Below are 26,345 nucleotides of genomic sequence, written 5' to 3'. Positions count from 1 at the left end.
GCAAGGTGCACACACTCAATAGAGCAAAGAGGTCACATATTTCACTCGCGGCATGACACTAGCACTGGGGGCAGGAACATATACCTACTGAGAGACAGCCCTGGCCCCTCACAGCTTCCAACCAAAGCAGACAAGACTGACTAATAATATTATCCCCAGAAAGATTAAGTGATGGACAAAGGTAGTGCAAGCAATCTGTGGCAGAGCTGGAAGCTAAACCCAGATCTCCCAAGCCCCATGCAAATGCTTTAACCACTAGACCATCCTGCTCTTTGTCCAGCGTATGAGCTTTAATTTCAGGAACTTCCAGGCCACAGGGAATCCAGGCTATCAATTTTCTCATGGAAGCCCGAAGGACCTACAGCTTCATCCATCCCATTTGGCCGGTGCCTGGAGGCTAACTCTCTCTTCACACACACTGCTGCATATTGAGCCAGTTTCTAGACACCATTACACTCATTAAGTGCAACACTTGAAGACCTGAGGCCGGGCTGCTAAGTGCTGGGGAATCTGCAGCAAAAGCACAAGCAGGAGCGTGCATGCCAAGTGGAAAGCAACATGCCAACCTTGTAAAAACAAACAGCTGCGTGGAAACGCCACCACACTGCTCCAGAAATCAATTAGAGAGTCAAAGCCTGGCGGAAAGCAGCCTATTTACAGTCAGACTGCTTTGATCTCCCCACGGGCCTCTGCAAAGAGAGCAGAGCACTCGTGACAGCTTCCACACTGGCAGCCCCTTCAACTCCAAAATCCCTGCTAACCCCCCTGCACAGGCATCCACAGCACACAGCCCCTCAGCCAGCCAGGGACACAGCATGGTTCCAGGGTAGGACACAAGCCTGGGAGATAGGAGCAGAGGGGGTTGAGTCCCAGCTCTCACAGACGCATGCTGGCTGGATGACCTCGGGCAAGTCTGTGCCTCAGTTTCCCCACCCCAAAAAGGAGGAGAATGACATGGATCCAGCTGCGGGAATGGCTATGACAGTCCACGATGTGACGCAGGCCATTAGCGGCTATTGGTACTGGGTGCAATTCTGCCCTAGGCCCTGATGCTCTAAGGGAGTTAGATGTCTGGGCCCTAGTGCAAGGCTGTTGTGTTTCCTAGGGGGACCCAGCTGTATGGCAAGGGAGCTACACAGCTGTGGCCTTTCTGACAGCACAGGCAAACAGTGTCAGTGGGTGACACAGGCCCTGTTTGCCTGCAGCTGGACTGGCATCCAGCGGGTGCTCTGAGCGGCGCTGGCTCTTCTGACTACAGCCCAAGAGGGGAAGGTTTTTTGTCCCTGTGACAGGAGCCAGAACCCTCTCCTGGATTCCAGCCCTGGGGGAGCAAACTCCCTGACTAGCCCTTGCCAGGGGACGGTGCCAGGCAGGGCTGCAATACAGGAAAGCAGCTGCTTGGTAGCCAGGGGAGGGGGGAGCAGAGTCCCCGGGGTCCTCTTGGAGACGTTGTCCCCTTCATCCCTTCGGAGCAGCCTAGCAGTCCCCACACAGGCCCACGGCCAATGGGACGCCCGCCTGTGCTGCCTGGCTGCCTAACCTTTACTCGAAGGCTGGAAAAACAGGTTTGCAGATCAACAGCACCTTGGAGACAAGGGTTAGGCAGCTCGCCGGGCTGAAAGCAGGCAGCGGGGAATGGCACAAGGGAAAGTGGGCACGAGAGGGCAGAGGTGAGATGGAATTTGGGAGGTTCCTAAAAGGCTGTACCCTCCCTCCACCAGCCCCTCCCAGAAGGTGTGTGTGGGAGGCGCAGACTGAAGCAGACCCTCTAGCAGCTGCCAGTGCCAGCTCTGCCACACGGATTGCTCCATGGGCGAGCGGAGGGCATGGGGCAGCATGCGGAGGCAATTTCAAGTATGTGCACTAATGCACTGGACATAGCTCCCAGGGGGCCAGGGGGTGGCTGGGAGACTCCATTGGAGGTAGCGCCCAGGGGGCCATGGAGCGGCCGGTGGGGGGGCGGGGGGAGGGGTCCTGTCAGAGGCAGTGTCCCAGGGGCCACCTGGTTGGGGGGCAGGGCCAGCATTAGCTCACAGCTGAGTCAACCAGAAAGGGGAAGGTGGTTATGAAAAGATCCCACCCAGCCTGCCCACCCACCCCCAAGCTGACTTCGGCCCGAGTGCACCTGCTTAGGCCTCTTCAAAGGGATACTAACACCTAGCTGCTAAGGAACCTGGTGCCTATCGCTGGGACCCCCTCACTGCTGGCACCGCTAGCCCTGCCATTTGTCTCCACCCCAGTGCAGTCCCTCGCCCCAGCCCCTGCAGGAACCAGGCTCCTGCTGTCCTGAGCCATAAATAGCTGAGCTGAATTTAGCTGTGAGCTCGGGGACGTGCCCCGGGCTGCTCAACGCCTGGCAAGGCCCATTGCTCAGCAGCTCTGCAAATTGAAGTTGAGGGGCCAGTGCATCTTGGTAACGAAACCTGTCCTAATTAGAGCGCTGAGCAGCTAACAGGTTCAGCAGCCCCTAATCCCTAGCGGCATGCTCTCACCCCCTGGCAGCACAGAGCCAGCACTAGCCGTGCCCACCCACTCCCCATGCCCACCCTGGGGCTCCCACGGCTCCACCTTCTCCGAGAGGCTGAGCCCAGCCCGGGGTCCCACTGCAGAGAGAAGAGGCTGCGATCAGCCCTGGTCCTGAGGGGCTCAGTCCTCCCGGGCCATTCCCTAAATCGGGGAACGGTGCCAGATTCAGAGCCCTGTAGGTCTCTGGGTATCCAGAAGCGGGCGAACTCCTAGCACCTGTGCTGGCACTGCCCCCTGCACACAGGGACAGTGTGCTGCCAGCCAGGGGGCAAATGGGGGAGCCCGTGTCGCTGCTCCTTGGATACACCCCCCACCTCCTGTCTACCACCACAGCTCAGGCCAGCTCATTGCAGCCAGCCTCCTGGCGTCACAGGGACCAGGCTGGGCTGGATCAGAACCTCTGACCCAGTCCCTATCCCCTGAGCCAAGTTACACCCCAGCAGCAGGTGCCTGACTGCTTTTGACTCCCCGGGCCAGTACCCCCCCACCACAGCAGGCACCAGGCACTTTGTAATCCCCTTGCACCCAGCATGGCATTGAGCTCCCAGGCCCCATGGGCAGGAGTTCGCTGTCTGGGCGGAAACAGGTCTGCTGCCCGTCACAGCAGCCTCCGGCAGGGAGGACTCACCTGCAGCAGCCAGGCAGCAAGGTGGTGGGGCTGGCAGGAAGGACGAGTCTGTAAGAACCCACCCAAACCTCAGGGACATCTGCAATAAGTCACCACCTGAAGCCCCAGGGCAGAGCTATCCCTCATCTGCCATGCCATAGGCAAGCCTGTGGCAGGGGCCTGATGCCATGCTGGGTTCAAGGGGATTACAATGTGCATGATTCAGAGGGCAGCTTGCATGGTAATTGATTCTGAATCCTTGTAATTACACCCTAATCTGCTGTCCAAGCATTTACGCACCAGAACCTGGCCAAAGCGGACGAGAGTCTCCTGCCCTGCCTGTATCCTGCACGATACACAGCTGGAAAGCTCAGTGTCCTGTGGGCTGCTGGGGGAGCAGGGGGTCCAGGTACAGCTAGAACCAGCCAGTGCAGAAAGAACCAGGGGCAACAGACCATTGGACACTGATAGCGAATGCGGACTGGCTTCTGGGTTTCTCACCAGCTCTCCATCTGTAACACAGCCCTCAAGTCACAGGCTGCAGCCTAGAGCAGGGAACCCAAAGTCACGGCCTTAGCTGAGACCTGCTCCTGCCAGGGGTTAATCACACTGCCTGGGAGACCGAGCAGACGCACTGAGCGCTGTGCATAGGAGTAGCCCTGTGAAGTACCACAAGCCCTGCTGGAACAGAGCTGGGCTCCTGAACAGTGACCGGCTGCAAGTCTGTATAAGCCCAAGTGCTGACGGGCAAAACACCCAACTCAGGATGTGGCCTTGAATACGGATGTCGGGATTTGGCCCCCAGAGGGAGAATGCCAGTCTGGACAGCAGAACTATTGATCCCCTTGTTCTCTCCCAAAGGGAAATACTGGAAGGCCCCTGAACTGGGCTGAAGGGAGCCTGGCTCATCACCCTGGTTTGGGGCAGTGCTCTGGCCTGTGTCAGATGATCACAGTCGTCCCTTCTGGCCTTGCAATGCATGAATCTCCTCCGAAGGGTGGTGTCTCAATGGCCTGCGGCCCACCCCAGATCCTACCGAGTCTTAACACTGACATGGCACTGACCACAGCTGAGCATTCGGCGGGGGGTGGACAAGCCACGTTCAGCATCGCGCCACTTGTGATCAGTGGCACAGGGATGTTTGGGAACCAGCCCTAGGGCACCTCACAGCTGCTCCCATCCCACAGAGAGGAAGAGCTTGTTTCTGATCTATCTCTGCCCAGGGCAAACTGTCTTCTCTCCACACAGCCAGATCACAGAGCCAGGGCAACTGTCCCACCACTGCAAAATGGTGCATCCCAGAGGGCCGAAGAGTTAACTTGGGGGTAGAGAGCAACAGCACCCAGAAACCTCCACTAGCAACAACCATAAAGAGCCCTAAACAACAGCAACAAATATAGAGGAGCTCACGAGACAGACTATAGGGCCCACTTGCCTTCCCAGTAGCAATATGGAGTCCCCATTCCTCCAGACAGAGCTGCCATCTGCCTCTTATCCCCTTCAGTGCAGATCTCACAGGGCCCCTTTCACCCACCACTGGGGTCAGATGTGTAAGGGAGCTTGGCCTGCTGGGTGCAGGTTGGAGGCCACGCACCTTTGGAAATCCAGCCATGCACGTCCCATGGGAACATGGAGAACCTGGCCCTGATTGCAGGTGCTAAGCCCTTGTGGCCCAGTTCCCTGTCTGCAAAGTGGGGATCCCAACATCTCCCTTCTTCCACCGTTTGTCTGTAACTCTTGGGGCAGCAACTCCTCCTCCCTGCGAGTGTTTACGTCCTGAACCTGCCCCAGGGGCCCTGAGCTCAGCTGGCCGCTGCGAGAATGCAGATAACAGCCAACAGTCCACAGAAGGGAACAAAGTGCCTCTCAGGAATCAGTCGCCTTGACTTGGGTTTCTATGGCCATTAATTCAGTAAACTCACCCCGGCGACCAGTGGGAATTGGCCATGTTCCGCTGTACTGCAGGAATCAGTTTCAGCCATTTCTGCAGCACCAGGGTGCTTCTGTCTCCCACAGCAAAGCCTCTGATTTTGATGCCTCATATTTTCCCAAAAGTCCTGAAGGAGATTCTAAGCTCCTGTTAGGCTAGACCACCAGGCTGGGCTTCCCTCAGCAGCTCTGCCTCTCAGCTGGGAATTCCAAAGGCTCTGTCGCTCTCTCTCCCCCCTTGCTTTGCAATGCCTGCGTTAAAATATACCTCAGCCTGAAGTTAAAATGGCAGGGGGTATTTTCTGTGCGTGTGAGCTTCCCCCACCCAGCTGGCAGGAACGGGTGGGGTGCCAGGCCTCGATTCGCACTTCACGCTAAATCCAGAAGTGTTATGCTTCGTGTGTGAACTTCACCGGGCAACAGGAAACAATGGTTCCTCGGGTGTTGTCTGAGCATCCCTTCCTGCAGCAGGATGGCCTGACGATGGAGGCCGGATAAGTACCTGCTTTTCTTTTTGCTCCACTTTTAGGGTTTGTAACACTTGTTCCCACCAAGGTGCTTTGCTGCTGGACTGTTTCAAGCGCTGCCCCACTAGCAGGAGTGCGCTAAGCCTGCGGGAATCTAAAAAAGCCAACTCCGAGACTTCGCAACTCCAACCCACACCTGGCCCAGAGGGTGCATGGCTACAGGGCAGATGTGCTGGGCAGCGGGCTCTCAGAACGGCAGTGTGTGGTCCCGTGTCCAGCCTCTCTCGGTGACTGCAGCAAATGGGCCCTTTTGGATGCGATTTGTATTATGGCAACGTCTGGAGGCTTCCATCGAGATCAGGGCCCCGCTGTGCTAGGCACTGCACATACAAGAGCGAGACATTCTCGGCCCCAGAGAGCTCTCAAACCGCACACAGGCAGGGGCAGGCATGCTGGCTAAGAAGGCATCATTGTTCCAGGCACCCTTCATAAGAACCATACTGGGTCAGACCAAAGGTCCATCTAGCCCAGATCTTATCTTCCAACAGTGGCCAATGCCAGGTATCCCAGAGGGAATGAACAGAACAGGTCATCATCCCAGTAATCAGCAGGTAATTATCCATCCCGTCACCCATTCCCAGCTTCTGGCAAACAGAGGATAGGGACATCATTCCTGCCCATCCTGGCTAATAGCCATTGATGGACCTATCCTCCATGAATTTATCTAGTTCTTTTTTTAACCCTGTTATAGTCTTGGCCTTCACACTATCCTCTGGCAAGGAGTTCCACAGGTTGACTGTGTGTTGTGTGAAAAAATACTTCCTTTTGTTTGTTTTAAATCTGCTTCCTATTTATTTCATTTCCAAGTCTGATTAATCTCTCCTCATATGGCAGTCGTTCCATATCCCTAATCACTTTTGTTGCCCTTTTCTGAACCTTTTCCAATTCCATTGACCCCATGCCCAGGGCCCCGTACCCAGTCCCACAGCTGGGGCTCTGCTCTTGGCCCCACACATGCGGTCCCGGCTGCCAGCCCCTGCCTGGGCGTCCACTCCTGGCCCCACGCCTGCCCCCAGCTGTGGTCTTGGCCCGCTTACCCCGTCCAGGTCCCCCCTCCCGGAGACACAGCCCTGCTCCCAGCCTGGGGGGGGGGGGTGCCAATAGGGCTAAGGGGCTGGCTTTCAGCACCCTCACTACTAAAAATGTTCCAACGCCACTGGACGATGGAGAGTCATTGGGCCAGTGAAAGGGAGGGAGAACAGCTCTCTAGCCTAGGGGTTAGCTAGGGCAATCACCCTGCATGTGAGAGACCCAAGTTTCAGGCCCCGCTCCCATGAGTAGGAAATTATTTAACCACAGTGGAACAGCTCCAAGAGGAGACTGAGAAAGCCCAATTCCAGAATATCCCACAGCTCAGGGGTTTGAGCACCAACTTACAATGTGGGAGACTTCAAGGGGCAGAGGGGAGAACTGAACCGGGGTCCCACATCCAAACCACCAGGGTAAAGGTTAAGGGAGGATCCTCCTCCTCCCGTACCCTTTGCTCGCTTTTGTCAAATGGTCTGAAAGTCGGAATGAGTCGTTTCGTTTTGATGCTACCTAAATGCTCTGATTGCATTTTGTTCTTCTTGTCGATGATTTGTGTGTAAGTTCAGTGCCGGTGAAAGCTGCTAGATAGACAGTTCTGCTGGCAAATAGGGGACGTGGCACTCCTTCCCCGCCCCTGAGCTGACTAAAGCCTGGAGAAACTGGCACGGGGGATTAGGGCCGGGCGAATGGTGGTTAGCTGGCACTTCGGAAAAATTTGGAAAAATCAAATGTTGAAAAACAAAATTCCAGAGTGTGGGTTTATGAGCGCACCGTCATAGTGCCTCTGGGTTACCTTAAGAGTTGGCAATACAGGCCAGATTCAGAACTCGCTGCCCATAGGATGCCAATCCAGAGGAACTGCCCCAACTCAAGAGGAGTTACTCTGGATTTGCACCTGGCCTCTGGGAGATCAGAACCTGGCCCCAGGTGAGCAGCTGTACGAAAAGGGGATTTGAAGAACAGAGGCGCTGTTCCAGTAGGAGTGTAATCAAGAAGTGACCGCTAATGTACTTACCCCTGAAAGAGAAAAGTAAGAAAAAAATAGAACAGCTTTTCCTAAGGCAAAGCCCTGGGGAAATCTTACATAACTGCCTTCTTAAGACTCGCTCAAGCACACTTTCCTGCAGGTCCTCCCTTAATGGAGCCAGTCTGGATACCGGAGGAGTTTTTGTCACTAATGGACTTCTCAAAAGCGAGAGCAAGCCATTGCCACTGGTTTTGGCTGTACGCAGGTTACTGCGTTCCAGCAGCCGAGCTCTGCACGCCACCCACGCCTCACGGAATTCATTCCCATCTTTCCTGGAGATCCCTGCCTTTGGGAGGGGCGCTGGTGACCAAGCAGAAAAGTCCAGCATAGCGAAGTGCCCTGCCATTAGCCCGCTATATTGCATCAGAGTCTCTTCCCTAGGGGCTGTTGAGGGCCCTTAGCTCCTGCTGTCTTAATGACAGATGGAGACACGCAATCAGTCTGGATCTCCCTGAAATTCCACCTCCCCTCCAGGTGCAAGATCCTCCTCTAGCCTGTGGCTCACAAACAGCAATGAGGATTTGACGTGGAAGCCTGGGCTCAGGTTGCTGCCTTGGGGGGCATATTTGCAGAAGGGCTCTGCTCCCATGGGCTGCGTGTTCAGAGCAGCTCAGCTCCCGGCCGTGCTTTGGAAAACCTGACCCCTCATTTTGGTGCTAGGTCTGCAGCGGGTCCTTTGGAAAGTTCTGGCCTGCATCCCACTGCATGACAAGGATCCAGAGTCGAGTCCAGGGTGCCCAAGGCCCTACAACAAGCAGGGAGCAGGGAGGGAACAGAAGTTCACTGTGCAACACTTATGAGTTGCTCTGTGGAGCGGAAACAACCTGGCACTGCTGTCTGAAATGCTTGTGGACGTCCATCTGCAGCATTGTACGGGGGGAGCCTTTCATCGGGGGCCCTGGGCTCATATCTTGCCAGAACAACACAAGTGCAGATGCAGTGAGGAGGGAGGGCTGATTTGAGTCGCCGTTTGCTCAATGGTGGACAATTGGTGTTTCCTGCTCCAGACAGAGCCAGGGCTGGTGTAGCTATGTGGGACCCAGGCCAGGAGCAAGACCCAGCAGGTTAGGATGGGGGCCTGCCAGCAGAGGAACATGGGAGCTTGAGACTGAGCGGTTTGCGTACCGGGGGAGCAGAGAGCCCCACGCTAGGCTGGGCTCCAGCCAGTGCTGTCTACCCTTCCCAATCACTGAATTCCCTCCCCCATTAATGACATCAGTCAGACAAACAGCTGATGCCCCCCAGCTCCTGGGTAGTGGGCGGATACAGACCAGAGCTCCCCCCTCATGGCCAGGGCAGGAGTGGCACCAGCTCATTGTGGTAACACCTGTTGAAGCTACCGAGATGGGCAGTTACATTTAACCCTTTCACAGCTGGCCTGCAGCCACCTCATGGAAATCAACAGCAGCTTGGAAATCACCCAGCGCTCCGCTCAGCAGCACACCAGTGCCTGGCACCCGAGCACCTGGCAGCATTCGAACGGTTAAGAAGATATGCCCCTTGCAGAGCCTGACCCCTGTCCAGATGAGCACAGACACCGTCTCTCTGCTTCCCTGTTTGGCGCAAGCCAGTGCCGCACATGGCGCTGGCTGATTCCTCTGGCCCCCTGGTATAGTCTCGTGAAGAAGGGCCATGCAAGTAGCTAGCGTGGACTGAGGCTAAGAGCACAGCTTGCCCAGCGGCACAGGTCTTCCCAGCTGAACGCAGCGACTGTGCACAACTAGGGGCGTTGTTGCCACTTCCTTGTGCTGACCCAGCTGGCGCTGTGCAGATGCAGCGGGATACTGCTGCCCTGCTGTGATCCTCTAGCCTCCGGATCAGCCTGTCCAAACTCTGGGCAAGGCCCAGACAGCCTGGGGGCCCGTCAGCCCTCCAGAAAGCAGCACTTTGTGCAGCCAGAGAACAGTCTGCTGAGGGGCTGGGGAATCACTCAAGAATCTCCACCAGCAGGAGGCAGAGTGACCCCCATGTAGGGCGAGAGCCAAGCCCCACGCAGGAGCCGGAGAGGGTAGGGGTCACCTTCCTCTGCAGCAGCTGCTGTTGGCGCCTAGATCTGAGAGCCCAGCGCCCTGCTGCAGGGGGGCAAAGCCAGTGCCCCACAGACTGCAGGGCACAGCAGAGCTAATGCAGCCCCTCGGTGGCGGGCTGTGCCCTGCCCGCGACTCGGTACAGCCCTGGTGTGTGTCTCACATCAGTCCAGTGCACCCAGTGGAATGGGGAGAGGGTCTGTGAGCCACTCAGCAGGTAACCTGGACCAGGTGTACCCCTATGCCAGTGCCGAGCCAAGAGGAGGCAGAGAATGCCCCCCACTCGGGCTGCCAAGGGCCAGTTCAGCTCCCAGCTGGGCAGCCTGGTTCCTATGGGCCTTGGGGCAGACAAGAAATAACCAGGGTGATGGGGCAACCCCTGGCCATGCCTCTTTCTGCATTTGTCCCATCCCCTACTCGGCAACTTCTGTGTGGGATGGAGCCAGGACAGGCAGCTCTGCCCCCATCAGAGGCCCCCTATACCAGGGGTGTTCTCCAGCCCGTGAGCCACCCTAGCCCTCACAAAGGAGCCAGAGGGCACCCATGACTGGGTCTTTCACCCCTCCTCTGCCGGTCAATAGCATGATCAGGAGGCGCAGTTCCTACCCCCTTGCTTAAGGGTAAATCCCAGTGCCCGCACCAAGCCGGAGTGCACAAGGATGCAGAATCAGGGGCAGGAGGCAGGCATCCCCCAACACTGCTCCACAGGGACCTTGCACCCAGACCCTTCTGGGGGGAGGATCTGGTAGTGGAGCTGCCTAGTCGTGGATCCCCCAGCCGGGCCAGCCCCCACCTCCCCACCTGCTAGGGCACTGAGAGCCCTGCTGCCTGGCACATGGAGACTGCACAGACTACCCAGCTCCTGCCCCCCACCCCACCAGTTTCATGCCCAGCGCAGGGCACTTCAGGGGCCATCTCAAGGAAAGGCTGATCTGAGCTCCTCCTCTCCCTGCAGGAATGCAGGCAGCTTGGCAGCTCTAACAGGACCCTTGCCCAGCTCATCCTTGTCTGACCTTCTTCCCTGGGGCTGGGTGGGGTTGGCATAAGCAGACTCTCTGGCCTTCCCTGCAACCTGGCGAGACAACCCCCCTGCCTGTAGCACCTGTCAAGTGAGCAGTTAGACTCCCCAGCCCAAGCCTTCCCCCTCCAAAGAGGTCTGATCACCCGGGCACTCCCTGTTCTGAGCCATGGGCTGTGACCTCCAGGGACCCTGCTGTGGGGCAAGGACGGCACTTCCTCTGTCTGGAGGTGAGTGGTTTCCTTGTGCAAGGCATGCCATCACACTGGTTCTTTAATCACCTCAACTGCAACACAGATGTTGGCATAGAAAGTACGCTTATTAAGTTTGCGGACGATACCAAACTGAGAGGAATTGCAACTGCTTTGGAGGACAGGGTCAAAATTCAAAATGATCTGGACAAATTGGAGAAATGGTCTGAGGTAAACCGGATGAAGTTCAATAAAGACAAATGCAAAGTGCTCCACTTAGGAAGGAACAATCAGTTTCACACATACAGAATGGGAAGAGACTGTCTAGGAAGGAGTATGGCAGAAAGAGATCTAGGGGTCATAGTGGACCACAAGCTAAATATGAGTCAACAGTGTGATACTGTTGCAAAAAAAGCAAACGTGATTCTGGGATGCATTAACAGGTGTGTTGTAAACAAGACACGAGAAGTCATTCTTCCGCTCTACTCTGCGCTGGTTAGGCCTCAACTGGAGTATTGTGTCCAGTTCTGGGCACCGCATTTCAAGAAAGATGTGGAGAAATTGGAGAGGGTCCAGAGAAGAGCAACAAGAATGATTAAAGGTCTTGAGAACATGACCTATGAAGGAAGGCTGAAAGAATTGGGTTTATTTAGTTTGGAAAAGAGAAGACTGAGAGGGGACATGATAGCAGTTTTCAGGTATCTAAAAGGGTGTCATCAGGAGGAGGGAGAAAACTTGTTCACCTTAGCCTCTAATGATAGAACAAGAAGCAATGGGCTTAAACTGCAGCAAGGGAGATTTAGGTTGGACATTAGGAAAAAGTTCCTAACTGTCAGGGTGGTTAAACACTGGAATAAATTGCCTAGGGAGGTTGTGGAATCTCCATCTCTGGAGATATTTAAGAGTAGGTTAGATAAATGTCTATCAGGGATGGTCTAGACAGTATTTGGTCCTGCCATGAGGGCAGGGGACTGGACTCGATGACCTCTTGAGGTCCCTTCCAGTCCTAGAGTCTATGAGTCTATACTTCGTCCTCCTGCAGATGGACAGACAGCCAGGAGGTGCAAAGAAAACACCCAATAATCTCCTCCGTCCCTGCGGGGCTTCCCATCCCCAGAGACCCTGAAGTAGCCCCAAGTGCTATGCAGATTATTCAGACCAAGCCCCATGGTCACCTTGCTGCCTCCACACACTTAAATGCAGCCAGCTCTGGGGTGCTGCATGTCATGTCAGGAGTTTAACAGCCACATGGTGACACTGCTGAGTGGATTAAAGGCAGAAAGTGAATAATACCACATCCAACTTGAACCACGCCGGGGGGATACGGAGGCCCCCCAAACTAGAATGGATTTGATTTAAATCATTAGTCAGGACTCGATTTAATCATGGATTTCCACATAGATGTGCATTCTTGTTGGTTGTTATAATCTTAATAAATTTTCTTCACAACTGAGAGATAGATGTAGGTTTCATTTTTAGAAGGTACACACTATACATTTTTAAACGCTGATTTTTTCTGAAAACTTTTCGGATGAGTTTTACAGCTATATCAGAAAACGAATGATTGTTTGGTGACTTCATTTACCAAAGGTAATTGAAGCAAATATTTATGAAGTCATTGGGAGGTGAACTATCTCCAATTCAACAGGTTAATCATTAATATTTGGAGGATTTTCTTCCCATGCTGTAGTAGGAGAAGAATATCACCAGATAGAGATTTAAATTGTTTTATTTAACTAAAACAACAATGTTAAGTATCCTGGATTTTTGTCTTCAACAGAAAACATAATATTTTAACAAAAAAAAGCATGTGTCCCTCGCTTCTCACATTTATCTCCAGACTTCTTCTCCTTGTCCAGATCTATTCCACCCCCAACAACCTTCTATTCAGTGAACTTTTTAAAATTGCACTTTTAGTGAGAGGTAAGGGGTTGACTCTTTGTACACAAATTTGTAGAGGGACAATAGAGTTGAGGTCTGTTATTTCTCACCTCTATATATTATTTATTTAAAACATTTGTTCTGTTAACAAGCATGTTACCTCTTGAGACACAAATCCACAGTTTGAGAACTGCAAAACTAAGCATCTCTGATGCTATCTGCTAGACTGAGCACTGAGTCCCATTGGGTAGATAGAAAGATTAACCTAAATAATCTATACAGAAGCCCCTGGAACCCCATTAGATTGGGTCCCTAATCAATGAAATATTGGAACTCATTTACAAAACTTTTCTTAAACATTACATGAATATAGTCTCATGCTATAGAATTAGAATTTATAATACTGGGGGGGATAGCTCAGTGGTATGAGCATTGGCCTACTAAACCCAGGGTTGTGAGTTCAATCCTTGAGGGAGCCACTTAGGGATCTGGGGCAAAATCAGCACTTGGTCTTGCTAGTGAAGGCAGGGGGCTGAACTCAGTGACCGTTCAGGGTCCCTTCCAGCTCTATGAGATAGATATATCTCCATATATTATTCCATGATGAGATAGTTTTTTCCCTCAAAAAGCGTTTTATCAAAAAAATCCAATTTAAATTAAAAAAATCACTGATTTTTATCCACCCTGCCCCAAACTGAGGCACGTGTCAGTTTGGACACTTATGTCAACATCCATGCCATGTGATGTCACCGTTTATGATCAGAAAAGTGACCCGGCGCAGCTGCTAATCCCAGTGGCTAGAGACGGTGTCATCACCTGGGAGCCCTGCAGAGCCAGCGCTGCTGGGAGGGGCCAGCTTGGGTCTAAGCCCTCTTGTGAAGTATCTGCAGGATTGCTAGCCACGTTCGGGCTGCAGGCTGAGGTCAGGCCTCCGTAAGCCTGTGACACACTCTATAGGGGCTCCAAGGTTACCTTCTGAGTGGGTAACTGGACATACCACTAAGCTTTGCTAACAGCAGGACAAGAACAATCAGAAAGCTTCTGATGACTGTACTGCTGGCCACACAGGTGTGTAAGATCACATACATGGGGCATTACCCCACGGCTGTCATCTCCAGCTCTCTACCTGTGGGCCATAGACACATACAACAAACCACACACTATGGGCCTAATTCTGCTGACTGCACAGCCTCCAAGGCCATGGGACCCGCGTGACCAGACAGAGAGAGATGTTCTGCCTGGCGCCCCAGTGATGACCCATGGCAGTTCCCTTGCTTGTGGGAAACCAGGGGATTTGAAACCATGCAGGTCCCTGGACCAAATGGGTGCGGGGCACACATGGCCCAGCAGTTCCTGCAGCCAAGTAGCACCCCAAGCATCTGCAGCCAGGGGTGGGTGGGATCCCATCTGCCCAGCCACCGGGCAGGGACTGTGCAGCTATAGCATGTTGCACACAGAAGGAAGCACACGTGCAGGGGTCGAAACTTGCCCTGGGGAAACAGCAGCACAATAAACTGCCCTCAGGTAAACACATACCCTCCATTCATGGACTGTTAGCCTTGGCCGTCAGGCACTCACACAGTCCTGCCCTCCATTGTGCTCTTCCTCTAGGACCCTCCAAGAGCTTGGTCCGGCTGGTAAGTAACGCTATCCCTAGGTCACAGGTGGGGAAACTGAGGCATCGGCCAGGGACGTGACTTGTCCAAGGTCAGGTTGAGAGTCAGTGGCAGAGCTGAGAATAGTCTTCCATCTCCTACTCCTATGCCCTGTACTCCAGTATGTGACACCATGACCTCCTGGACAACAGCTGCTTTGGATAACACTCCTTCTGTCCCAGGAGTCAGTCAATAGCTCTGTTATATGGAAGATATGCCTCAGGGGAAAAGTATCCCAGCTGTCGCTCAAGAGAAGACAAGGAGGAGCATAGGAATGGCCAGATCACAGGTCCATCCAATCCAGTATCCTCCTCTGATCTCTGTCTGCTTCTCCTATCTGCTCTTTGAGATGACCAGAACAGAACACTGTACCCCAGGTGAGGGTGAACTTGTCCCATTCCTTATACGTCCTAACAATCTGTTTTATCTACCGCTGCTGCCCACTGAGCAGACGTCTTTACTGAGCCGCCCACAGAGATTCCCAGCTCTTTTCCCTCAGCAGTTAGTTTAGGAATGCTCAGGGTGTCTGAGTAGTTCACATCATACCTTCCTGGCTGCTTTACCTCGCACTGTCTCCAACAGCAAATGTTATCTGCCACCAACCTGATCAGTCCCCTGGTTTTGTCCGGTGTCTCTGAACTTCCTCAGTCTCCTCAGCCTTGACAGCTCCACCACACCTCCCGATCCCCACGAAGGACAGCAGGAACAAAAGACATTACCCAAAGCAAAGGACACTGCCTGCTCCTTGGGGGCACCCAGACCACCAGACAGCGCTCCAAGTCTGACAGGAGTAACCCGGGCTCACTCAGTCACCGACACTGACAAACGCCAGAGAGCAGAACCTGGGCCCCAAGAGGTGCATCCCAGCAGCTGAATGGGCTGCTCCTGCCATAAGCATAATTCCCAAATCTGGACCTTAGCGTCCAGAAATCTGGGTGCCTGCATGAACCCTCTAAGTTCAATTACCAGCTTAGATCTTATCTCGCTGCCACCAGACAGAGGATTTACAGTGCCTGTCTCACTCTGGTCTCCCCAAAACCTTCCCTGGGGAACCCCCAAGAACCCAAATCCCTTGGATTCTTAAAACAAGGAGAAATAAACTATTCCCCCCCCTCCTTTTACCCCTCCCAGGCTTCCCTCACCAGGCTACCCTGAGAGATTACTGATCCAAACTCTTTGAATCTAATCCCCTTCCCCAGAGGCACATAGATTCAAGGAAAACAGAGAGAGATTCTCTCTCTCTTCCCCCTTGTTTTCTCCCCTCCCACAATTTCCCTGGTGCTGTAAGATTCACCCTCCGTAGATCTAACACAAAGAGAATTCCCTCCCCTTCGTCCTTAGCCTATCCAGAGAGAAAACTCAAACAAGTCTTAAAAGAAACCTTTATATAAAAAAGAAAGAAAAAACACATGAAAATATTTCTCTGCATTAAGATGACAATACACAGGCTATTGCTTAAAAGAAAAAATATGAATAAACAGTCCTTATTCAAAAGATATCCAATTTAAAATATTCCAGCAAATCTACACACATGTAAATACAAAAAAAAAAACAACAACAGCCTATTATTTTTCTATCTTGTACTTACAACTTGGAAACTGAAGATTAGAAGCTTGAAGATAGAAAAGATCCCCTCTCATAGCTGAGAGCCAGAACAAAAGACACAGATCCAAACATTCCCTCCCTTGAGCTTTGAAAAATCCTGTTTCCTGATTGGTCCTCTGGTCAGGTGTTTGGTTCTCTTTGTTAACCCTTTACAGGTGAAAGAAACATTAACCCTTAGCTATCTGTTTATGACAGCTCCCGAAGGACCTAATTTGGGAACCGGAAGTGGCCACATGTATGTATGTTTGTGGGTTTGAATAACCGGCTGCAGCCTTTTGGGGGCAATGTTCTGGTTTAGCTGCATTTGATTTTTTTGAAGAAGGAAGGTGTAGTCACACCCACTAGACTAACCAGGCGTCACCTGCCAGCTGGGACACTCTTCTTGCAGCTGGTCATTCGTGGCTCAACTACAGTTACTCCTTGAAACAACTCCCGGCTGCTATATAAGGGAATTTTTTTCAAAATTGCCTGAGTGGTTTAGGTGCCACAGTCCCATTGGTTGATGTGATGTAGGCTCCTAAGTCACTTAGGCCATTTTGAAAACATCACCCCAAGTCGAGCAGCACATCCCCCCTTGTGTGCTCTACAACGAGTTGGTCCAAGAGCCAATCATGTAAAGGGGAGAGAAAAGACCTCTCTGGCTGCTGTCCTGTTAGGAAACGTGACGGGTTATATGCAGGTGGCTCGCACGCCGCTTTAGTGGCCTCTTTGAGCTCCCTCAACATTGTGCAGTGAAGGACGTTGTCATGACATGGAAGCCAGCAGTACTACACCCTCAGATGTCTGCACCTGGTAACTCAGGGCACTGGCTGGACAGGTTTGAGCAGGGGGCCTCCCCACTTGGAAATGTTCCTTTGCTGGATCCTCAGGAGTGTCGCTGCCCCCCAGCTCCGGCACCTCATCTGTCCTCCCTGTAGAGTTCACAGCCCAGTACCCACTATCCCACGGGGTCAGTCATTGCCCCATGGCAGTGAGGTGCCCTCCAATTCCCAGGCTTTCCAGTCCACCTGTCCATGCTTCCAAGCACATCATGTTATTCTTAGTAATATTAAAGTAATGCCCAAAGACCCCAACTGAGATCAGAGCCCTCTGTGCGACATGCTGGGCATACACCCCTTGCCCTGAACTGCCTACAGCTGCTCTTTAGCCTCTGGGAGTGGAGTACTCAACTTCCAATGAGGTTTGGGCACCAGGCTCCCTTGCAAATCCCAGGCCTGCAGCTTTTGTTATGTAACTCCAGAGTCTGTCACTGTGCTATTTCCCATCCCTGGGATCTCTCCTGGCCTCTTTCCGGCTCAGCTGGATTTTGGCCCCTTCCTTTCCTGGATGCAGAGGTACAGGCTTACGGCCTGAGAAGGCAGTAAGAGCACAACACCCTACTCTGCTTAAAGCCACCTTCGCTCCAGTAACACTGCGGCTATTAGGGCGAGTGTTAATGTTCCTCTGATCACTGAGTTAGAGGCCTGAAAGAAAGAGAGAGAGAGAGAGAGAGAGAGAGAGAGAGCGAGAGAGAGAGAGAGAGAGAGAGAGGTCCCCTTGGCTGGGTGCTGAGAAAGGAAACGCTACAGCGCCCACAGCAGGGGAGCAGAAACAAACATCAGATGAGCAGTCTTCGAATGGGCCAGTTCAGCCTGGCCGGCTTTTTCAACAAGCTGCCAGGATGAGCCCATGAAGAGAGAAAAGCATTCAGTGCTGTACGTTGATCCAGCCGGCAGCAAGGAGCGACCGGGGCTCCCACGTGTTGCAGGAATTCCCAGGGCTTCTGCTAGGGTGAGGAAACTGGCATCTTCAAGAAAACATTTGCTGTCCATTTGTGCAAGTTTCACAGGAGAGCCGAGCGGGAAAGACAGCCGCGAGTCTGCGGGGATACCGCCGTCCACATGATTTATCTGCCTGGGAAAGCGCCGTTTCCCACACAGCCTCTGGCTCCCAGAGAGCCAGTTACCCAATGTCCTAGCTGGAGGCATGACGGAGACAAGTGACTCGGTCACAGAGACTCAGGATCAGAGCACGGCTTTGTTCCAACTGCTCACAGCAGTGTCTCTGGCTGGTGCCACCCGATTCCTTGCCAGCTGTGTGGGGATATTCCAGCTGGGGATGAACCCAAGGTAGGAGGGGGCCAAGCAACCATTTAAGTGGCTTCCAAGGAAAATTTAAAAAGAAATTAAAAGCTGAGCAGCCTAATGCGGGCTGGAGAAGTTACACAAGTGCTGTGAATTTCTAGCAGTGTGAATCGCTGGGAGAAGCTATTCTGAAGCCTTCAATCTGATCCTTTATATCTGAGCAAGCTTCTTGTGGGGGCTGAGCCACATCACTCGGCAAAGAGAGCCCAGGTGTGGGAGGGAGCTTGAACCAAGGATGCGGCTGGGCAAAAACAGCAGAAGACTTGCGACTGGGGAGGGGCCAGAGTTCAGCAGAGCCACATTGGCAAGGCAGCGGGGTTGGCAAGCTTGGAAATGGTGGTTCTTTCGTTACTCATAACAATTCATCCTGCCCTCTAAAATCCTGCCACATGGACAGCTAGGAGCAAAGGGCCCAGCTATGTCTACACTGCAATAAAACCCCACAGCACTGGATCTCAGAGCCTGGTCAGCTAACTTGGACCCACAGGGCTCGGGCTGCAGGGCTAAGAATGGCAGCGTAGACATCTCCCGCCTCACGGGGCCTCAGAGCCCAGGCTCCAGCCGGAGCCCAGACATCTCCACTGCCATTTCTAGCCCCGCTGCCTAGGCTCTGAGACTCAGTTGACCCTGGCCAGCCGTGGCCGCGCCGTGGGTCTTTTATTTCAGTGTAGCCGTACCCATTGTGTCAGAAACCCAGGCCTGCAGAGCCAGTCTCTGGGTGACTTAACAAGCGTAGCTGGGCTGCAGCGGGCTGCCTGACTGGCTACAAAACCTGCTTGATTGGAAGAGGCAGGAGACCAGCTCTTAAGCCCGCAGCAGCAGTTCAGCGACTCCTCATTCACTCCTGACTGCAACAACTTCTGTGTCTGCTTGTTCCCAGCTTTGCTCCCCCTTTGTTCCAGTCCTGCTCCTGCCTTGCCTCACGCCAAGTAATCTGGTCCTGGCCCTCAGCTCCAATTCCTGGCTTCTGACATTGGCTCTGACCATGGACTCCCATTCCTGGCTCCTGCTCCAACCACTAGGCATGACTGCTCACATGCCAGTCACTGACATATCGCAGGACTCACTCAGTTTGCTGCAGGAACTCCCTGGTGGACCCTATTCAAGGTGGACCGGTTGCTCGGCCTCGCCCCTGCCCCGGGCTCTGCACAGCCAGCTCTGGGCTTGGCTACACTCACACTTTACAGCGCTGCAACTTTCGCGTTCAGGGGTGTGAAAAAACACCCCCCTGAGCGCTGCAAGATGCAGCGCTGTAAAGCATCAGTGTAATCAGGGCAGCAGCGCTGGGAGCGCGGCTCCCAGTGCTGCATGCTATACCCATAAAGGATGTGGTTTACGTGCAGTGCTGGGAGACCTTTCTCCCAGCGCTGCCGCTCTGACCATACTCACACTTCGCAGCGCTGTCGCGGCAGCACTTTGAAATGCCAAGTGTAGCCATACCCATGTAGCTGGCTCTCTTCGGCGCGTTCCCAGGCGTGGCTCCCCAAGGTAGGGTTACCAAGTGGCCTGCCCAGAAGAGCTCACACAACCAGTTATCTGTGCGCCACACAACAGGGCTCATTGCTCCCTCCCAAGCTTCTAGCAGCTGCGAGGGAACCGGGGAAGGGGAGATTTTGCTGGTCAGGAATGTGAAATCGACCAGGACACCGGGAGATGCTCTCAATAGGGCTCGTCATTCTCTCGCTCTCACCCAGCTACTCACTGTGCTGTTTCCTAGAAACACAGCCTGAAGTTCACTGCCAGTTCACACTGCTACTGCACGTTATCACACCCAAATCCACCCTGCTGGCCAGATCTCGTACGCAGCTGGGGGGCGAATTGCCCTGGCTTTCACACTAGGGGCTTCAGGCAACTTTCCTAGGGTGGGAACGTTCTAATAGGCTGGTCATTGGCCGAGGTGCGTGGATATGGCAGAGTCCTGCCTGTTCCAGGACCTTTCAACAGGCTGTGCTCGTGTAGAAATCGGAAAAGTTGGTTAAGACACCAGAGAGATGTCAGCATGGAGAGCAAGCTGGGCTCTGCCCTGCCATGCACAATAGCTACAATATTCCTTAGCCTTCCCGACCCCATTCCCAGCAGAGGCACGCAGGAAAGGATGCAGGTGACTTGCTCAAGATCACGGACTGAGACAAGCGGAAGGATTAGGAATGGACGCTAGAACTCCTGCCTCCCAGCCTGCTGCTCTGACCATCAGCCATCTCCAGAGCACACAATCAAATAAGCGGAGTGGGGGAAATAACGCTGGGCTCCTCTGCACACCAACGCTCCCACTTTGTGAGCCACGGCCCAGGAGTCACCATCATGCTGTACCACTGCCCGGACCCATGACACAGCTCAGAGGCAAGGAGTTGGCATTCTGATGCAGCAGCACCGCCGTGGCGTCCTGATGCACCGACACAGCAACCCAGCCTCCTGGGCCAAGTCTGTGCCGCAGACAAATCCAAGCCTGTGTCGGCACATACTGCAGTCCAGCACTGCTCAATGTTACCACTTACAGGCACAGCTGACCCCAACAGACCCAAACTCCAGCCAACAACCTGTAGAGCACTGCAGGGCTGCTAGCTCGCAGCACCTTAGGCTGGGTTGGGACAAAATTGCCTTATCACCCCTTCTTTGTAAAAATGCTGAATACTGATTAGAATTAGGGGCTGGTCTGCAAATATTCAGCTTGGAAAGGGCTGCTCTGGACAGAGGAAGTCGTTCCTTGCAAAATATTAGTGGGTGGAAACCAATGTGTCCATAAAGGCTCCGCCTACAAAAATGCTCCAGCATTCCTGAGCCCAATCTGCAAGTTACAAAGCTCTGCTTGGGGTTTCTCCATTGTCAGCTGTGTGGATTGGGGCTTTTTCCAACTGGGGAAGCAACTGAACACTAAACAATTTCACATCTTTAGAAGGGGCTGCTGCGCAGGCACAGGAAGGAATACACAGCCTTTGCCCAAGGGATGGGTCAGACAACTGACTCTTCAAACTTGCTCTGGCTGCTGCTGACAGTGGCCAGTACCTGATGAGTCAGAGGATGAAAATGTCCCACGTGATGTGCCTGGGAGGGAAGTCCTTTGTGACTCCAACAATCATCGGATTATGGCCTGAAGTGCTTTAATTTAGGGCTCCTCCAACCTTCACAATACACCTTTACAACCCAAACTGATGCAAGGGTTACAAGCAACTCTATGGGGCAAAGGGAGCAGAATTACCACAGAGCACAACCTCCAGCAGAGAGATTTTCAAATGAAAGGAGATGTGGACTTGGATGAATAGATTGTGGGGCTCCGCAGCCTCTCATAAAACCTCCCAGCTCTTGCATAGTCCCACTTATTTTCCAGGGAGATTAAAAATGGGGAGGAAATTGACACCACAAGCAGATTAACCACCGGGGTGGGGAGGGTGAGATTCAGAGTTAGGGCAGGGACTTTTTTCCTCCCTCCCTCCCCACCTAGGAATGCAGCTGTCTGGGGAGAGGGGCTCTCATCATTACACTTATTTACACAGGCAGATTGTGCCAGTCATTACAATAGCAGGATGCATGCTCTAAAAGTTACAAGAAACATTTGCCACCCATTGCTCCAGGCCCCCAGCCCAGCCTCTGCCTCCTCCACTCCCTGAGATGCCTCTGGTGAAAGGCCCAGATTACAGGTGTGCAGGGAAAGGGGGAGATGGGACCCCTCGCCACATATCATAGTCCTGCTCCCAGGCAGCTCCCAGTCTGATTCCATATTCTTCTTTCACAGATCACGGGAGTGTCTGGAGTCTGCATCCCATTGCAGGGCTGAGCTAAAAATCCACCCCCACTGGCAGCCAGCGCTGGCACAGGAGGCACGGAAAAGGGCACTTACTCCACTACCTAAGTGAAGGAGGCATGCAAACTCCTCGATGCTCTCAGTAAAGCAGTGAGGGGGTAGAAATGGGGTTATTACAATTCTCTGCACTTCCCCAGAGACAGCTGCTCATTCTACCTACACTGGCACTAGCTCAGCACAAGCTGCTGCCACCACAGCTCCCAGGTGGCGAAGGAGCTGGGAAGCCTGGCAGGTCAAGCAGAGACCCCACTCCCAACGCCTCTGATTCTAGCCCCAGACGTATGGGCAGGCTCGGCCGGACGGCCTTCTCCCCACACTCGGCAATTACTTAATAAATATTCCATTTTCATCTTCAAAGTGCTTTACCAACACTGATCCCGCTGATTAGCGCTGAGACGTGCAGGTGACACCCCAGCCCCGGAGAGCACTCCCATGAAGTCTCATCCGACTCCGGTGCCAAAGGAAAGACAGATGGTACATACAGCAGGAGCTGGGGTACTTAGGCACATAGGCATCAGGCCACAGGGCTAGACACGTTGCCCTCAGCTCTCCCCAACCTATGCACTGTTGTTCCCCAGAGAATCTCAACACACTACACAGGTGGTTCAGTGTCACTCCCTATTTTACAGATGGAAAAACTGAGGCTCAGGAAGATTGCAAGAGATTGTACAGGGCCAGGCACTATTCACATGAATAAGTGCTCACAGGACTGGTCCAGCTGCTCCACTCATGCCTAACTCTGCAACTTTTTCCACCCGGGCACACACCTGTGCCAGCACATAACCCACTGAAGGCACTAGCGCTCTGCCACACAGGACTGGGGCTTCAGTTACATCAGCGTATCTTCAGGGGAGTCACACAGTGTAGCTGACAACAGGATCTGACCCACAGACACAACTCATTCTCCGGCTAAGACAGCCTCTTGTCCTCAGCATGCAGCCATCCCCCAGCCTCCTGGCCAGCTGCACCTGCTTGCCAGACTGAGACCGCCTCCTACCCTACAACCAAGCACAGCTGGCCACCTCTAGCTTGGGAGGTCTTGGCACCACCAAGCCTGAGGCTTAGGGTGACAGGGTATGGGGGTAGGTGGGGACACACCACTAATGTGATTCCTCGTTATGGTAAAGATGAAGAGAGGCATCGCAGTACCAGCATCAGTCTGGTGCACATGCTGGTGGGCTGGATGCCACTGCACTGTGTGATTCTGATTGGTGCTAGATTGGGAATGGATTAAGGTTGGCTCAGGGGCAGCGTTAAGGTTAGAGTTAGAGAGCACTGCACCCACAACCCCTGCACACTGGGCCATGGGCAGGCACCCCTTGCCCCAGCCCGTGGGTGGGGGTCTGGATGCCCCAGCCTACCTTGAACTCCACAGAGAGCTGCGGGGTGTAGTCCAGCATCCAGAGCGCCCGGACCAGGGCTGCCAGCTGCTGGGTGACCTCTCCGGGCACGCCGCAGGCACGGTACTGCTCCAGGCCCAGGAACTCGGCCAGCAGGTCGGTGTTGCTCAGGCACTGCACCACAGCGTTCATGAAGCACGTGTTGCCGTGGTTCTTCAGCCCCTGCGCCCCGGGGGGCCGCCCCTCCACCGCGCCCCCCGGGGGGCTCCAGGAGTGCCGCGCCTCCGGCCAGGCACTGCCTCCCCCGACCTGCTCCTCCGGCGGGGCTTGCCCCGGGTGGGCCCCGGCCGGGGGTGGGGCCCGGCGGCACACGGAAGCCCCCTCATTCGTCGTCCTCCGGCTCCGTGCCCCCCCGGCGGCTTCCCCCCCTCCCAAGGCGACAAGGCGCTCAAAGTTTTCAGCAGGCGGCTGACCAGCTGCCCGAAGCGCGGCAGGGGTCTGCCGCCGGGACCCCCGCCGCCGCCCGGGGGGCTCCGTGGCGCTCTTGCGGCCGCTCCTGGGGCTGCGGGCTGGCCCCTCTCCTGCCCCCCGCCTTTGACGGCTGGGTCGCCCATCGCTGGCCCCCCCTCCCTGCCAGGCACCGATTCACCTGCCCTCCCCTGCGCGCTGCGCTCCCACGGCGCCGGCTGGGTGGCTCCGCGGGCCGCCCGAGCTGCCCCCGACAGGTGCCCCGCGGGCCGAGGGGATGCTGGGCATGCTGCCGGCCCGGCCCCGCTCCCCTCCCTGCCGGGCGCTGGGTCCCGGAGCCGCTGGCTCGGGGTGTGCGAAGGGGCAGCTCCTCCCCTTGCTGGAATCTGATTAGCCTGGTTTAGTTTGGAAGAAGGGGCGGCTTTTCGCAGGCGAGACGCTGCTGCTGCTGGTGGTGGAAAGCGGCATTGGCTGGAGCCTGCCCTGGAAATGGGTTTCGCCAGGGCTGGGCGTGGGGATCCTGCCCGAGTCAGGTGTTTCCAAGAGGAAGTAGCGCTGGCCAGCACCCTGAGCTCGAGGTAAACAGCTGGGAAGCGAGCCAGGCTGGCACTGGCAGAAGCAGCTGGTCTGTGACTGCGGAACTCCCCTCCACAAGAGATGGGGGCAAACAGACAGCTCAGAGATAGGCCTCTAGGTCAGGCTGTTCCCTGGGGGGTCTTACACCATGCTCTGCACCTAGTATCTGAGCCCCTTCGAGCCCTGCATTCGGCAAGGTGACTAACAGCTGTCACAGGTTTGTTTGCTAGTCCTCTCCCTTGTTTCACTAGCTCTGTCTGTTTACTCCCAGCTGTCACCCTAGGGTCAGAATCTCAGGCCTGCCTACTCTGCACTAGAAAAGTTGCACCAGTCTAGGCTATCGCTGCACTTCTTTCAGCAGTGTGGGCCCGGGCAGCCCCCCACCGCGGGTTTCAGTAGCAATGTAGATGCTGGGGCATGGCTTATGTGAGTGGAGTACAGATGGAGCTGAAGGGTATGGATATGTACCTAAGTGCACAACTATACAGCTCTCTACTCGCCTGAGCCTTGCCTCCTCCCGCAGGGAAAGACTTTGGCAGTGGGGAAAGGCTGAGCGCCACCCCTACGTCGGAGCCTGTCGCTGGCTGGCACAAGTAGCTACACACTGCAGTGTGGATGCAGCCACCTGTTCACGGTGACATCTACCTACACACACCTTACACATGACCCAAAGTAGGTGTAGTGTAGACATAGCACTGCAGCGGTTCAGCGCTTGCTTACATCAGCTTGCGTCAATAAATGATCGTCTGATTTAAGCAGGGGTTACACTGATTTAAGTGTCATTAGGAGTTTAAGTCCATCTAGTTAAACCAGTGCAATTTTCCTAGTAGAGATAAGGCCTGAAATCCAACAAATAATAATCTCCTGTATTTATGGAGTGGAATCAAAGGACCAAGGCACAGCCTGTAGATAGATTCCATCCCAGGGTCCCTATGGAGCAGGGCCTCTGGCTTTTGCCATTTCTGTAAAGCTCTGCTGTAAATATCTGTAGGTTCCTGCTGAAACACACATGCTTGCTGAGGGCTTTGGGCCAAATTCATCCTGGGTGTAGTTTCATTACCTGCAGTAGTGTTTGCAGAAAGGGCTAGTTTGGCCCTATTGCGTTTAAAGGAGCTCTGTCAAGATAAAAATCATCTTTGTGAAAAATTAATCCTACCCATCTCACAGAGAACACGGAAAGGACTCAGCCAAGGAGAATGCAAGTTATTTTGCCCATAGTCACACTAAGGTGGATGGGACAATTTCTATTTTCTTTCTAGTCAGTTTCACTTTTCAGGACTCATTCACCAGAGCTGCTACATGCTGACTTCTACCTGCCTTGGGTATCAGCCTGGCCCCCTGTAGCATCTGCAAGACTAACAGTCTTTGATGTGTTCTGTGACAGGGTGAGGTTCTGCTCCCCTCTTCTTTTCTGCCAACACAGGCTGGTCAGAAACCTTTCCTTGTTAACCACCACGCTGTAGCTTATTTACAGCGCTTTTCCCCCCACCTTTGCTGCCCCATACACCACATGGTTTGCAGCATCCGCAGCTGCTCTGTGAAAGAGGGGAGAGATCTCTCCATCCAGAAAGCCTTCTTGGTTCTGAGTCTTCTACCCTACTTCTCCCCCCGCATGTCCTGCTTTCTCCCCTCTGCATCCAGGGCCTAGTTAGCTCTTTAGTGCTCCCCAGTCCGTGCTAATCTGCTAATGAGGCACAATCAGGTCCAGGTGGGGGACTTAATTGGCATTTAAGTGAGCAGAGTGTGGACTCAGCTGTTGGTTCCCAGCACTCTGTCACAAATTCACCCACACAACACCCCTGTGCAGCAGAAGAACTGAGGCCCAGAGAGACTCAGGCCCAACTCCTCGAAGTGATTTAGGTGCTGAAATGCACTAGTTCATTTCCTGCAGGTGCAGTCAGCGAGACATCAAAAAGAAAGTGAAACACTGGGGGATAAGTCCACCTCTTTCCCCAGTGGGAACAGTATCACAGTGGCTCCAGCTGAGATCAGGCCCCTGTTGTTGGCACTGTATAGA

General features: G+C 54.0%; 1 protein-coding gene across 1 annotated transcript in view; it reads right to left on the bottom strand.

Moving 5' to 3' along the window:
- Nucleotides 1-24,992, bottom strand: part of USP43 (ubiquitin specific peptidase 43) — a 192,005-nt gene extending 167,013 nt beyond the window's left edge. Inside the window, 6 exon segments of the mRNA XM_032777059.2 lie at nucleotides 23,306-23,611; nucleotides 23,613-23,721; nucleotides 23,723-23,784; nucleotides 23,786-23,824; nucleotides 23,826-23,996; nucleotides 24,984-24,992. Of these exon segments, the coding sequence (XP_032632950.2) occupies nucleotides 23,306-23,611; nucleotides 23,613-23,721; nucleotides 23,723-23,784; nucleotides 23,786-23,824; nucleotides 23,826-23,996; nucleotides 24,984-24,992 (696 nt within the window).
- Between the last annotated feature and the right edge of the window lie 1,353 nt (nucleotides 24,993-26,345).

This window comes from Chelonoidis abingdonii, chromosome 13 (assembly GCF_003597395.2).
Source record: "Chelonoidis abingdonii isolate Lonesome George chromosome 13, CheloAbing_2.0, whole genome shotgun sequence".
NCBI classification, from domain to species: Eukaryota; Metazoa; Chordata; order Testudines; family Testudinidae; genus Chelonoidis; species Chelonoidis abingdonii.
The sequence above is the reverse complement of the archived record's forward strand: the minus strand, read 5'-3'. Positions and strand labels throughout refer to the sequence as shown.